Source organism: Anabrus simplex, chromosome 1, assembly GCF_040414725.1.
Source record: "Anabrus simplex isolate iqAnaSimp1 chromosome 1, ASM4041472v1, whole genome shotgun sequence".
Classification (NCBI taxonomy): Eukaryota; Metazoa; Arthropoda; class Insecta; order Orthoptera; family Tettigoniidae; genus Anabrus; species Anabrus simplex.
Window position 1 is genome coordinate 561610369 of NC_090265.1, and position 16521 is coordinate 561626889.

Consider the following 16521-nt stretch of genomic DNA (forward strand, 5'->3'; position numbering starts at 1 on the left):
GTGTTAACCAATTCACAATTACTTTTAATATTCATCTTTTTTTTTTTTTTTGTACACTTTGTCCTCGGGTCCAATCTCAGTTTGGGGAAGTTGAAATAAATAAATAAATAAATAAATAAATAAATAAATAAATAAATAAATAAATAAATAAATAAATAAGGACTTTCATTAAGGCATTTTTATGTACTGTAAGTCTGGTTGCAGGCAGTGGAGGAGAAATGGGCTATGGAATGCAGAGGGTGTGGGGTACCTTGGGATTCGGAGTGACTGCACTGCTGTCTGGTTTGGCTGTTGATATGTGGTCAGGCAGCAGTGCTACCAAAGACTATACCCCAGCATTTCTGCTTGTCTTGGTATTTGGTGTTATAGACTTCATCTGCTGCTTGAAATTAGAGGTATCTATCTTTATCAGTATACCTATTTAGAGCAAAGACTGTCAATCAAGGGGAAAATTTGATAAGTTATACATATCTCGTATCTCTGCAATGTTTACCACAAATATGTCAAATTCAGAGGATGACTGTGTTTTAATGGTGTATACTTTTATACCGGTACACTAAATGGCAGTTAAATGGAGAACAATGCAACTGGACATGTTTCTTGGGGTTTATATTGTTTGTGGGGAAAAGGCCGTATTGTGACAGGTTGTGGAAGAGGTGGTGAGATATTGAACAAAATCATATACCGTACTCACTGAGGTTGTGAGAGGAGGGGAAGAGATGGTAGGATATTGTATAGAATTGTTTGTTTCTAGGAACCATTGGAGGCAAAAGAGTTAGAAAGGAACTGACAAACTGGTATAACATGGGATGAAGTAAAAGACCTAACTGCAGAAATAATTGAATACAAGCTTTTCTGGATGCCCTAATCCATGAGGTGAGAGGGGTACTTATTGTAATTATACTGAAGTAATTGTTGGATTACTGAGGAGAGAATCTTGGTTCCTATGTGGATTCTAGGTTTAACTGGCTGTCAAAGACTGCTTCAGTCATAATACTCGAAAGAACATTGAAATTTTAATTAGAAGAGAGAAACACACTCCTAATTAGAGCCAAAGTACTTACCAATATGAGAACTCATTAAACATTATTTGTGTGGATACTCAAGTTCCATCTTCCAAGCCCAAAGAGTGTGTGGGTTTGGGCAGAATGATGCTAGAGCACAGATTTGAGCTACTTTTAAATGTCCTAATTTATGATTTTCATAATTTCCTTGTTTATTTCCCAGTTTCAATAGCTTTATTTTGAACACTTGCACCAAATCAACACTTGTAAAATGTATTGTAGAATTTTATTCTAACTCATTTATAGCAGAGCTAGTTTCGGTCTGTTACTAAGACCATCTGCAGCTACAAAGATAAACTTAAAAAAACTTACATCACAAACTTTAAAATATGATAAAGCTCTATATTACAAATTACATTTGCTTTTTGGTTGAGTCTTTGTGAATTAGGAATACCATTTGCATGTCCATTATGTAATTCTATAAAAACTTTGTTTTTGTCCTGCAATTTTATAAAAGACACATTAAACACATTAGAACACAATCAAATACAATTTTAAGAGTCGTAATCTTCATCAAACTTCACACCAACTTTAATAAGAACTATAAAAAACTATCGTGGTACCCAATTGTATCTTCTTATGAATATAGCATCTTGTTTACAATGTAATACTACCAGTGAATGATAATATTTGCAACAGTTATTTAAATTATCAGGTATTTGAGATGCAGTTAACTCCCTAAATATCCTTCTTTAGATGTAACTACATTCGTTTGAATGGAAGCAGCTGAATGTTGTCAAAGGTCATCCACCTTGTTGCTCTTATGAGTCAAATGCACTAGCTTGAAATTGGGAAAAAACACCATATTTTATCATTGGTTTTCCAAAAGTAGGTTTTGAATTGAACGGGACATTTTCTCTCTCATGCTGACTTTCTTCTAACACACCAGCAAGAATTGTTTTCTTACAAGTTGCTTTATGTCGCACCGACACAGGTAGGTTTTGTGGCAAAGATGGGACAGGAAATGGCTAGGAGTCAAAAGGAAGCTGCCATGGCTTTAATGAAGGTACAGCCCCAGCATTTGCCTGGTATGAAAATGGGAAACCATTGGAAAACCATCTTCAGGGATGCCGACAGTGGGTTTCGAACCCACTATCTCCCAAATACTGGATACTGGCCACACTTAAGCGTCTGCAGCTACCGAGCTTGGTTTAGCAAGAATTGATAAGGAGAAATCCCATCTCTGTAAAGATGGAAGTATATGAAGAAAGGTGCAGAGATTATCTTTATTCTTTAGTGTTTTCATGTTTGTCCCAGTCTCCTCTTTCTGTTGCTCCCTTTTCCCAGACATTGTTTGTCCCTATTCACATATCTTTCTATATACGGTATAGTATGTTTCAACAATGCTAGTTATCATAGGTAATAATTTCATATTATTCCGTATTGAAGAGCGATATAATGTAAAACAAAATTTAAAGGTTTCCACCTGTTCAATACTATTTATTGGAACCTTAAAAACGTTACATATATTTGAGAACTTACACAATGTAAAACAAAAGCTAAATATTTCCATCTATTCAATACTATTTATTGGAACCTTAAAAAAGTTACATATATTTGAGAACTTACACAAGACGTGTGATTGTGATAAGTGTTTAACATCCAAATCCTTACTTGTCTTGCACTGAATATCAACAATACATTCTTGCTTCATAAATTTTATCTCTAATTCATATCTTGCCTTAACTTTATTGATTTTGACTGATGATGGTCTCTAGCAAGACCGAAACTAGTTTCAACAAATACACTATGTGATCAAAAGTATCCAGACACCTGGCTGAACATGACGTACAAGTTCGCGGCGCCCTCCATCGGTAATGCTGGAATTCAATATGGTGTTGGCCCACCCTTAGCCTTGATGACAGCTTCCACTCTCGCAGACATACGTTCAATCAGGTGCTGGAAGGGTTGCTTGGGGAATGGCAGCCCATTCTTCACGGAGCGCTGCACTGAGGAGATGTAGTGATGTCGGTCGGTGAGGCCTGGCACGAAGTCAGCGTTCTAAAACATCCCAAAGGTGTTCTATAGGATTCAGGTTGGGACTACGTGCAGGCCAGTCCATGACGGATGTTATTGTCGTGTAACCATTCCGCCACAGGCCGTGTATTATGAACAGGTGCTCAATCATGTTGAAAGATGCAATCGCCATCCGCGAAGTGCTCTTCAACAGTGGGAAGCGAGAAGGTGCTTAAAACATCAATGTAGGCTCATGCTCTGATAGTGCCATGCAAAACAACAAGGGGTGCAAGCCCCCTCCATGAAAAGCACAACCACACCATAACACCACCGCCTCCGAATTTTACTGTTGGCACTACACATGCTGGCAGATGACGTTCACCGGGCATTCGCCATACCCACACACTGCCATCGGATCGCCACATTGTGTACCGTGTTTCGTCACTCCAAACAACGTTTTTCCACTGTTAATCGTCCAATGTTTACGCTCCTTACACCAAGCGAGGCATCGTTTGGCATTGATCTGCGTGTTGTGTGGCTTATGGGCAGCCGCTCAACCATGAAATCCAAGTTTTCTCACCTCCCGCCAAACTGTCATAGTACTTGGAATGGATCCTCCTCAGTTTGGAATTCCTGTGTGATGGTATGGATAGATGCCTGCCTATTACACTTGACGACCGTCTTCAACTGTCGGCAGTCTCTGTCAGTCAACACTTGAGGTCGGCCTATATGCTTTCATGCTGTACGTGTCCCTTCACGGTTCCACTTCACTATCACATCAGAAACAGTGGACCTAGGGATGTTTAGGAGTGTGGAAATCTCGCGTACAGACTTCTGACACAAGTGACACCCAATCACCTGACCACGTTCGAAGTCCGTGAGTTCCGCGGAGCGCCCCATTTTGCTCTCTCACGATGTCGAATGACTACCGAGGTTGTTGCTATGGAGTACCTGTCAGTAGGTGGCAGCACAATGCACCTAAGATGAAAAACGAATGTTTTTGGGGGTGTCCGGATACTTTTGATCAAATAGTGTACCGGTATATGTAACTTTTTTAAAGTCCCAATAAATAGATTTTGTTTTATATGATATTGCTAGTTATGTTAGTTTTAGTACAATTATCACACTGTAAACCCCAGAGAAAACAAGAAAATATTGTATATTACAGTAAATATTTCTTGAAATACTTTTCAATATTTCCTTGTTCGTGATTGAAAGCCTTGACCACAAAACTTAATTGTTTCAGCTGCCTGTCATCCCCCGTTCAGAAAACATCTTTAAAGACTTGGGGAAAATGCTGAGACATAAGCATATTTCAATCTTCCTGGTGTTTGCTACCTTTGCAGGGATCACTGATAGTTTCATCATCTACTTTCTCTTTTGGTAGGTATTCTGAAATAGTTGTAGCTGTAATATTAGAAGTGATGTTGAAGGATAACTCCTCATTAAGCAGAGCATTGTAATTAGAATATAGACTGAGAGAAAATGATGGCTTAGTTCAAGAAGTTCTTTTTAAATACAGCTTAAACTCAAGCTGTTGATGTGAAAATGGGGGATCCTCATACAGTGACTGATTCAGTTCAACTCTTCTAGGATTAACTCCAAAATGGGTAGAAGTATATTATATCAAACTTGGACAATGCTGTGTAACTATCAAGGAGATAATGCTGCTGAGTCAATTTAATGCTAGAGGAGAAGGATTATTTGCTCAGTGGTCCAATAAAACTTCTCCTATAATATTTTCATCAGCCCTTTGTGTGAACCAGGACTCATTCTTTGAAGGGGGCATAGTTTGAATTCTGGCCAATGCATGTGGGAATTTTGAAATGAATAGTCATCTGCGTACTGTGCATGCAAATTTATTTTGACGCTGGCTTTAAAGAGAAGAGAGGAAAAGGGAGGGTGAATAGTGCTGCTTCAGCGTTCATTTCAACAGCACTGCCAACCAAATAGTGAAAAGTAGTAAACCGAGCTCACTCTGAATAATACTTACTTCACATGTGCATGTTTTCCTTAAACATATAAACGAAGAGAACAAGAAATAGAAATGAAAAGAAACGGAGATAATTTAAAGAAGTGTGGTGCTGTAGGTATTGGTGCCTGACTTGCATTCACTTTCCAGTCCCAAGAAATGTTTGTAGTAACCTGAAAAATTGTATTTTGTTAAAAAGGAAGCTATATTTTTCAGCGTTGGCTCAGTAAATGTAACTTTAACAATTGTCAGTCTGTCAAACACTAAATATAGCACCTCTAACACTACAACATATCTGCGGGGGGGGGGAAGCATTATTAAAAGTTACATGAAAAAATTTACATAAGGTATCATAATTCTGTGCTATAATGCTTTATTTCTCATGTTAAATATATGAGCTCTATACAGAAACTGAAGCAATAAGATGGTTTAAGTGATCACAAAGCCATTTTTGTTGTAGTTAAAAACAAATGCGACAGTACCATATGTTTCAAAATGCTCTGCTACTGTCGAAGTGCAAAAGAACAAGAGTTAACCAAAGGAGGTTGGATAGGATAGATGCAAGTGAGGAGCCTAGCATAAGTAAGTGGAAGCAATGCCAAGACTCAGCTATGAGCCCCATGGTCACCAACCCATGCTCCCAAGTTGAGAGTCCCTGGGACCCCTTTTAATTGCCTCTTACGACAGGCAGGGAATGTCATCATCATCGTCATCATCATCATCATCATTTCTTCGCTCCAGCAAGCCGGGTGCGGTTGTGTACAAGCCTCCTCCAATTTGTCCTATCCATCCACAGATGCTGCTCATATATGCGATGCCAGTTCACATCGCTAATTTCAAGGTCCTTCAATATCTGTTTTTCCCAAACATCACAAGGTCTTTCTATTGGTCTCTCCCAGGAACATTGGTATGTTCGAGGAGTCCAGTGAGGGTCCATTCTTTTCATGTGACCACACCATTGCTATCTCTTCACTTCTAGAGTCTCCAGCAAGCTTCTTTCCAATCCAAGCTGTTGCCAGATATCCACATTTCTTATTTTATCCATTTTTGTTTTTTGTAGACAAGAACGGAGGAACTTCATTTCTGTTGCCTGAAGACAACTCTTTGTTGGTCCAGTAAGTGTTGGCAGGGGATGTACCAGATATAAATTGCATTGATTAGGAGGAACATAAAAATGTTAACAGCTTATGGAATGGGTTTGAAGCATTGCATTCTTATTAGTCACTTTTACACCCTCTCTTGCACATCCTTACTACAACCACTAAATACCCTCATAACTATATGAAGAGACCTGGAAACCTTTATTTACAATTCCATTTAATGTGATTACCACAAAGCAGATCTTTCCCTATAACAGGTACTTACAGTGATCCCCATGAGGTACTTCTACTCCATCAACACAGTAATTAAAACTGAGAGGATTTTTCCTTTTTGGTGAAACTTACAACATCACTTTTCTCTCTGTTTACCATCATAGCATTGCCTGCTGTCCATTTTGCAACACTGTTCTCAACAATTTCACGATGTTTCACACACCTAATTAAGTGTTCTCACAAATATCATTACAGATATTCGTAGATCTTGAAGAGATGAAACATAGGACATCTCTGGGTAGGTGCTATCATGCCATGGTCCCAAATGATTCTAATTTTACTGTTCGTCACCTCCAAATTCACCACAAAATGGCGGATGTATGTGCTGCTCGCTATTGTGCTGTCTGACCTTGAAAGCTCTTGTGGACCTTCTTCTTTTCAACATATTTATTACATTTTTGTAAAATTACCCAAAAACTGGTGTACAATTTTTTGGGACACACATATTTTTACTGAGAGACCAGTACTGGAATGAAACCATAGTTGTATCTTACATTTCTTTTTTCCAGTAGTTTTTGAGTGGATCCACTTATCTATCTATCTATTGTTGGCCTTCTGTAAAGTCATGTGCTACCTAACTGTCATGTTGCATGAATGAAAGGCAGTGTTATTATATTTATTTTTCAAGAATTTAATTTTGAAAACGGTTTCTCCTGAGGACTTATATTCTATTCAGAATGTAATTTCTTTATTTAAAACAGTGGTGTTGCACAAAATCAGGAGCTATTCTTTACCTTTTATAAATTGGTCTCTTACTCTCTTCACAGAAGTTGCAACCATCATGGAGTAATTTTTCAAATTTTTCATTTCCCACAGCAGTGTTACTATATCATGGATGTCAAACCATTGTCAGAGGTTCCATGCCAGAGCAATCTTCTCCTGCCATGTCTGCATTTCCCCTTCTATGAAGGTAATCCCAAAAATAAGGTCTCCTATTTTTTTATAAATATATAGACCTGTTTATTTCTACAATGGTTCACATTGTTTTACAGCTTGAACATTTAACTATTTTTCCATAGAATCATCATTTGGGTCGATGCATTTTTGTAGACGCTGTGACAGTTTTTGTATGCCCATGTCATACCAGCTCACCACCATGCTGTCCAGGAAGTTGTGAACCTCATCTTTCACCTCGTCGTCAGTGCTGAATCGCTTTCCTGCCAAATGTTCTTTCAACTTTGGGAACAAGTGATAGTCACTGGGCGTCAAGTCGGGACTGTAGGGTGGGTGGGTGATGATGTTCCACTGAAACTGTTGCAGGAGAGCAATGGTTTGCCGGGCGACGTGCGGGCGAGCGTTGTCATGGAGAACGTTTACGCCGTTGCTCAACATTCCTTTTCTCCGGTTCTGAATTGCCCGTCAGTTTTTTCAGGGTCTCACAGTACCTGTCAGTGTTAATTTTGGTCGACCAACAATACCCCTTTTCGATCCCAAAACACACTGTGATGACTTTACTGGCAGACTGTGTTTTCTTGAATTTCCGCGACTTTGGTGAAGAGGGATCCCGCCACTGGCGTGATTAGTGCTTGGTCTCAGGTGTAAAGTGGAATGCCCCGGTTTCGTCACCCGTGACAATTGAGTCCAAAAATTTGTCCTGTTCGGCTGCAAAGCGTTGAAGAAATGTGCGGGAAGAATCAACTTGTTGCCGCATGTGGTCTTCAGTGAGCATGCGTGGCCCCCATCTTGCACACACCTTCCGGTATTTCAACTTTTCCGTTAATATTATGTGAGCGGCGCTTCGGGAAACCTCAGGAACCAAAGTGCAGAGATCATCCAGGGTGATCCCCCGATCTTCATGCATGATTTGCTCAACCTTCATGACTGTCTTGATGGAAATTGACGGACTCCCGCTCCTTCGTTTGTCATAAATTTCAGTCCGACCGGCTGCAAACTCTCTACGCCACTTACGAACATTTTTTACATACATGCCCGACCCACCATACACTCCCGTCAATTGGCGATGGATTTCAATTGGTTAAGTACCTTTTGCGTTCAAAAACCGAATAACCGCACACACTTCACACTTGGCAGTAACATCGAACGGGAGCTTCATTCTCAATGGCTGCCAAGCCAAGACTGAGTGCCTCAGCGTGGTGTGCACATGATTATATGCGAGCGCGGGAAACACTCTTCACAATATTGTGACTAACAACCACACAAACAGAGTTCTGTATTTTTTTAAAAATAGGAGACCTTATTTTTGGGATTACCCTCATATCTTGCCTTTGTCTCCTTCTTCTATTAGGCTGTATTTGTCATTTTGAAATATGTGACTGAAGTAGGCTGCTTTCTTGCAATTTGCACGATTTTCCAACATGACAGCGTACCTTCTCCCTAGTGACATCATCTACCCGTAGGATCTTGAACATTCTGCAGTAGATCCACTTTTCCAAGGCCTGCAGTCGGTTCACTGACAAAGCCTTTAATGTCCATCCTTTGACAATGTAAAGCAGCGCTGGTAAAAAATACACTACGCTTCAAGACACGCTAACATACTTCAAATCGAAGGTCATGGTTGCACACAAGATATTATAATTTCAGAAACATACACTTCTTGCAATGCTGATTCTGGTTTTGATTTCTAAATCTGGACCCCAGCATCCCAGGTACTTGAAAATGTGACAGCCTTTCAATAGTGTTTCCATCCAGGGTGATAACTAGGGCCCGGATGTTTATGACAGGTCTTCTCTGGAAGGCTGTGAAGTTGTTGGAGATGAAAATTCAATGCCAGGAAATACTCCTTTATATTATTTCCATGGAAAATGCAAGTTAAGCATGATATATATGGCGATTAAAATTATGTAATTTTTACAGGTCATATAAAGTCATATTTTGGCTCCTTTAATGTTTTTTTGTCATTTTCCAGTAATTTTTCATATTATGGTCATATTTCCCCATGAATGTTCGTGTTTTTCTCATATTTTTATCTTTTTATTCCATTTTCGCATACCTGCTTTCAAATAACAGCTATAACACACGTAGTAAGAGCTCGACAGTCGTCAATAACTTTTAGCTCACAACATAACAAGTTACCCTCCCCATCATCAAATGATTTTACTTCTGATTCAACGCTCAACACATTAGTTACATTCTACTGTCACATTGCCTTTTCGACCATCTTGTCAACAAACCCATATCCTCAACAATGCTATAACATCATATCAAATGAGATGGTCCATAGAGGTCCAATATAAACATTGCATATCAACCTTCAACAACAACCTCATACTTCTTCATCAAAGAGAACCACAACATTATACCATGTGCTATAGACTTTTGACCCTTAACTTACATAAACAAAAAAAATTTTACAGGTCACTTGACCATCTCTCAACTTTATTTTATTCAACATTATGTTTTAAAAATATGATTCTGATTGCCATTCACATTGTTATCTAGTTCCAACCGCCAGTTGGTCAACATTATTTTACAGCAATTTTACCACTTGTCTACAACAAACTGTCACTTTATTCATTTTCTCATACTAATAGTCTTTCTATGTTACTATTGTAAATACTTTCACCAATTGTAAACTTCTCACTCATAGCATTGTTTTTAAAACCAACATTGTACTAGTCTTTTACAATATGTCAATTTTCTTTCAAGTCTCTTCAAGGCTTTTTATAAATTGGTTTTATCTTATTTATATGTAAATCAGGTGCCTGATTTTATTTCAAGGTTAAACCCATGACTGATGATGCTTGTATGTAAGGTGAAACATGTACCACTTTAATTAACATGTCAATGTAATTTAACAAAGACAAGATTTATTGTATTGATTAGGTGGACAAATTAATAATTTATCATTATTATTTCAATCAAATATCAATACGGATCAAAAATGATATTTATCACTTGTAATACCTGTTTTCAGTCGTCCCCAAGACAGATTTTTCACATCTCCTAATTGTTGTCTGTAATTTCTTACGATTATCTTTCTTGGAAATATATATTTATGTGAATTAGAAGGGTAAGCTGTATAGAAAGAAACAGATGCGTATAAAACGACATTATAGTGTTTCCCGTTGCAAGTCAATGTTGCAGGAAAATCAAAGACCGTTCTCATGTGAAAACTTTAAATATATGTAATTTGCTATTGTAATTCTTTCTGATCGCACATCAAAATGTGACATTTATTTCATTTGGTGTAATAGCCTCCGTGGCTCAGGCCGCTGCGTGGTGGTCTCTCACCGCTGGGTTCCACGGTTCAAATCCCGATCACTTCATGTGAGATTTGTGCTGGACAAAGCAGAGGCAGGACAGCTTTTCCTCCAGGTACTCCGGTTTTCCCTGTCATATTTCATTCCAGCAACACTCTCCAATATCATTTCATTTCATTGGTCATTCATTAATCATTGCCCCAAAGGAGTGCAACAGGCTTCGGCACCTGGCACAATTCCTATCATCACCGGTAGGTGGGGGCTTCATTCATTCCATTCCTGACCTGGTCAAATGACTGGAAACAGGCCGTGGATTTTTATTTCTAGATTTAAAAAGTATATTTTCAATATGAATTTAAACAGTGGCAAGATTTTGAAGATTTCAAAAATGTGACCAAAAATCTTTTAAGCCATATTTTAATACACTTTTTTTAAGTCATAAATTCTTGCATATTTCCAAAAATTTTAGGTGATAAACGCCCTAGTGCAAGCAGTATTGGTGAATTTCTGATTGCTGATCACTAGGGCTCGGATGTTTAGGAAAAGTCATATTTTTTCTTTGTCTCTATTTTCTTGTCTGATTGGATTTCGGTGCAAATCAGGTGATTACCGTCACAATTAAGTGATTTTAATTTGTCATATAAATGCATATTTTGGCTATTTTTTGCAATAAGGTCATATTTTGAGCTATTTTAGTAGAAACGTCATATTTTGGTCATATTTCGGTCATATTTCGGCGGTTTGACGACATCTGTAGGTGTGCGAAATCATCTTCAACTTACCGAATGCGAACTAGTGTTTACAAAACTGCTTCTCGGTAAGTTTATCACGCTGTCGATACAAGTCAAATAGTGGAATAACCAACCCACTGTACTCGGCAACCCGGTCTCCCAGGTAGAGACAGAAACAATCCGGAAAATCCCGTCCCAGCAGTGAGCTGATTACTTCTGTTAATCGCTCACTTGTCTTAGTTCAGATATTAGAACCTCAACCTCCTTTCACTTACACAAGGGTTAGTTTACAGTAAATCGTATCCCAGCACACATTCCAGTATGCCTAAGGAAAAGTCTTCTACTAGTGTTAAGTTATGAAGCTTTGTTAAGGAATTTGGAGAAGAATATTTCTTCAATTATGGTTTCAAATACGAGGAAACTAAAAATCAATCTAATTTTTTTAAAGATATTTTGGAACGTTTAGGCCCAGATTACATTAATATTACTCAAATGCATTGAAGTTTAAATTGAGCACCACAAAACGAATTAAGTAGCTGTCTTTTGATACATTACGGTAGGGCGGCAGGGCAAATAGTACAAACTCTCATAACTTTTTCATTCTTCTCCGCGGATGGTATTGAAGTGTATGACAGATTCATCTTCAAAGCATCAGGCGTGGAAGACCCCTGATTATCACTTAACACATTCTTATAAGAAGAGAAGCTCCTTTCTACATCACAAGATGTTATTGGAGTGTATTTAAATAATATTAAATCACTGCTGTTGAGTATTGGTACGTTTTCCTCTAAGAACATCGTTTATCTTTCACACACAGCAAAAACCGTCACTTCGATTAAGCACATTTTGAAGTTTCCGTTTTACACTGACGCCAACTATTCCATATGATTGTTGTGCTGAAAGTTCAACACTTCTCACAATTTCAATACTTGCATGAATTTCTAAGCTAGCAGCATCTAAACGAGTAATTGCACCTCGATATAATTCCAAAGTTCAACTTAATAAATGCCAAACTTTCTGAATAACTGCTGGAATACAATTCCTGCGCAATCTTGATAGAAGAGGCAGAGTATTCCACTTGTATTAGGTACAGATGTGATACACAGAAAAGTAGTTTTGTGAATACTAGTTCTCATTCGGAAAGTTGATGATAATTTTGCACAGCTACAGCTGTCGCCAAACCGCCGAAATATGACAGAAATGTGACGTTTCTATGAAAATAGCTCATGACCTTATGACAAAAAATAGCCAAAATATGCATTTATATGACAAATAAAAATCACTTAATTGTGACAATAATCCTCTGATTTGCACCAAAGTCAAATCAGGCAAGAAAATAGAGACAAAGAAAAAATATTACTTTTCCTAAACATCCGAGCCCTAGTGATAATATATTTTGACCGGGCAAGTTGGCCATGCGGTTAGGGATGCGCTGCTGTGAGCTTGCATCTGGTAGATAGTGGGTTCGAACCCCACTGTCGGCAGCCCTGAAGATGGTTTTCTGTGGTTTCTCATTTTCACACCAGGCAATTGCTGGGGCTGTACCTTAAGTAAGGCCACGGCCACTTCCTTCCCGTTCCTAGTCCTTTCCTATCCCATTGTCGCCATGAGACCTATCTGTGTCGGTGCGACGAAAAGCAAATTGTAAAACAAAGTATATATATATATATATATATATTTTGAGCTCTGATTTTCATTTTTAATCACTGCTTTTCCCCCTTACATCTGGAGACAATTGCTGAATGTAATTTATATTGCTTCTATCATTATAATTTTACTTTCTTTTGACTAAGTTCCTTTCTACTTCAACTTTTCTTGCATTTATGCTCTGGGGACATTGTCACAGACAATATTATGAGTATAAATTGGTTATACTTTGTCTTTCTAGCATTTTTGTATTATTTGAGCGACATGGAATATCAGTGCTTATGAAGGGACACCTTGTATCTGCAATTCATTATTTTATTATTTTGGTGTGGCTATACAAAGGCTCTAAATCGTTCTGCAGTGACCATGGAACGAAATATTTAACAAAATTGCTTAAAATGAACCAACACCACTAACTTGTATCTCATATTTATGACACTTGTCTGCATATACTTTGCAAGTGCAAAAATGAAAATCTTACAAGCAGACCATTAATTAATTTTTTGTAATAAATGCTTATTATCAAACTTAATTCATAATTTGTAATTAGTATAATTTTGTTTTCCATTTTCAACTATAGGACAGTTTTTTCACTTTCCTGATTTTTGTTACATACGAGGTCTTTTTTCTTAAACAACGATATACAGTATATATGTGATTCCTCTGTAATTATTCGATTTTATTATTTCCCAATCGTTCGAAAGCTACTTATCTTTCCATATGGTCTTGAGTGCTCTGAATACTCATTGCCATCTCAAAGATCTAGCTGCTCATTATGATTTTGATTGCAGTTTCTAGCATCCCATCAGTTTTCCTCAGTTTCATTTCTTTAACTGTCAGTTTCACATTTGTCATAGCAATGTATGTTTCTACTTCTTCCTCTGTTGGTTGCATGTACTCTCTTGTTAGATTCCTGCATATTCTTACAAGTAAAGTTGTGAAGAAATCCTTCTGGTCTGCTGTAAAAAATATTAGGATGTATAGGAGAACATAAGTTTACTTTGCAAAATACAGTTTCAAATGGCCATGTCTTCTTAGTTTATAGCACACTAAGTCTGTTAGATCATTAACCAATTCAATATTTCAAAAATTTAAGTTCCCAGAAGGAAACCATAATTCATTTATTATTGTCATTTAAAAAAAAAAAAAAATTACAATTTGCTTAACGTTGCACAGACACAGATAGGTCTTATGGCGACGATGGGATAAGAAAGGGCTAGGAGTGAGTAGGAAGTGACCATGGCCTTAATTAAGATACAGCCCCACCATTTTCCTGGAGTGAAAATGGGAAATCACGGAAAGCCATCTTCAGGGCTGCCAACAGTGGAGTTCGAACCCATAATCTCCCGAATGTAAGATCACAGCTACATGACCCAAAACACATGGCAATTTGCTCAGTAAACCATAATTTAATTTCATCGAATGTGATTATTTTTTAAATAATAATGTTAATTTTTTACATCCCACTAACTACTTTTATGGTTTTCGGAGACACCGAGGTGCCAGAATTTTGTCCTGCAGGAGTTCTTTTACATTCCAGTAAATCTACCAACATGAGGCTGATGTATTTGAGCGCCTTCAAATACCACCGGACTGAGCCAGGATGGAGTCAGAAGGCCAGTGCCTCAACAGTCTGAGCCACTCAATCCAGCCAATGTGATCATTAAAACATTCAGGCTCTTTAGGTTTTTTCAGTCGTCCAGTTACCAGCGTTTTGGTCTGGTGTGGCAGTGGGCTCATTAGTTGGATTGCTGCACCTTTCTACGATGCTGGCAGCTAGTGCACCATTGAGAGACCACTGCAAGCCTTGTTTGTAGGACAATGTGGTGACCGTGCACTAAGGAGAGACATGTACAGATGAGCCCACTGCCACACTGGGGCAAAACACTAGTAATTCCATGATTTAAAAAGCCTAAAGAGCCTGAATGTTTCATTTTAATGTTGATCCCCTATCACCATCATCACAATCATCATCATCACTCACATTTTCCAGCCACTTCTCGGGTCTGTTGTAAATATGTCTCTCCATCATTTCCCATCCATTCCACCATCTTTCCGTCGAGACTCTTTCAGTCTTGCCTTCTTTTCTCAATACTGTCCTTTATTACCTCAGTCTGAGTCCTCCATTTGTTTGACATGCCCATACCATCTTAGTTAACATTTCTCTGTTATCTCTTGCAAGAGCTCCTCATTCCATACTTCCCTCACCGTGTCATTACTCACTGTCTCTTCTTCGAACTCCTGTTCTAATCCTCAAGAATTACATTTCACTCACCTGTAGGCCCTACTCTGATAATATCTCTTCCTTTCACAGTCCAAGTCTCTGATGCATAGGTTAGTATTAAATTTGGTGACTTTACATTGCAAGACCTTCAAAGTAAATAGTTAATAAATTTTGTATGAAATATGTAATAAAGGAATATTTTTGTTAACTGTTGTGACTTCAAGGTTAGGTCTGCTACAGGTATCTAGAGGACTTAGCATCTTCCACTGGTGACATGATGAAGATGAAATTACTGGAAGGACTTGTGATAGCGGCAGAGACCTTAGTTGGAGAGGTCATTTTCTTCATGCTGTCAGGTGAATTTGATCTTGTAACATTTTCTTCACTTTTGTCCTTCAATGTTGGTATCCATTTCATAATGACGGTAATGGTTTTAGTGAATTCTCCGATTTCACTTCTCTAGCAAACGATGTTAACACTGAATAATAATAATAATAATAATAATAATAATAATAATAATAATAATAATAATAATAATAATAATAATAATAATAATAATAATAATAATAATAATAATAATAATAATAATAATAATAATAATAATAATAATAATAATAATAATAATAATAATAATAATAATAATAATAATAATAATAATAATAATAATAATAATAATAATAATAATAATAATAATAATAATAATAATAATAATAATAATAATAATAATAATAATAATAATAATAATAATAATAATAATAATAATAATAATAATAATAATAATAATAATAATAATAATAATAATAATAATAATAATAATAATAATAATAATAATAATTGTTAGTAGAGTAAAGCCTTGGATTGTGAGCACAATTCAATGTGTCAGTATGCTTGTAATCCAAAACACTCGTATATAAAAGTGTTTTCCCCATAAGTACCCACTAAATCACAGATGATTCATTCTACAACCCAAAAATATGTATTGATATAAAATCATCCACACAAGAAGCAACATAACTACATATTCTAGAACACGGGGCCGTTGCTTTGATGCTCTCATGACTTTTAGCTCACCCAGGCAATTTACTTACTCTTTCTTCTTCAATGTTGTGCAAAGAGTTGATGTCGGCTTTGTGTAAAATTTCATGGTATGGTATTGTTTGTAGGCTACTTCTCAATAGTTTCTTTCTTAACTTTCACTATAATAATCTCCTTCCTCTTACTGCCTTACTCGCCAACATTTTTTTCACTGTGCCCATTGCTATAATAAAATTACTAAATAACAGTCTACACTTGGACATAAAAATAGGAAATGCATTGTGGTTACAGTGTAATAGTATACAGCACAGTATGTATACTGGCAGAAAAAAAATATCCAAACACCATGAAATACAGAA

At 37.2% G+C, this 16521-nt stretch overlaps 1 protein-coding gene across 1 annotated transcript in view; it reads left to right on the forward strand.

Annotated features, from left to right (window-relative positions):
* LOC136857145 (major facilitator superfamily domain-containing protein 6) overlaps positions 1-16521 on the forward strand; it is a 174242-nt gene that overhangs the window by 142984 nt on the left and 14737 nt on the right. Inside the window, exons 5-7 of the mRNA XM_067135562.2 lie at positions 205-395; positions 4267-4403; positions 15368-15483. Of these exons, the coding sequence (XP_066991663.2) occupies positions 205-395; positions 4267-4403; positions 15368-15483 (444 nt within the window). The remainder of the gene's footprint in view (positions 1-204; positions 396-4266; positions 4404-15367; positions 15484-16521) is intronic.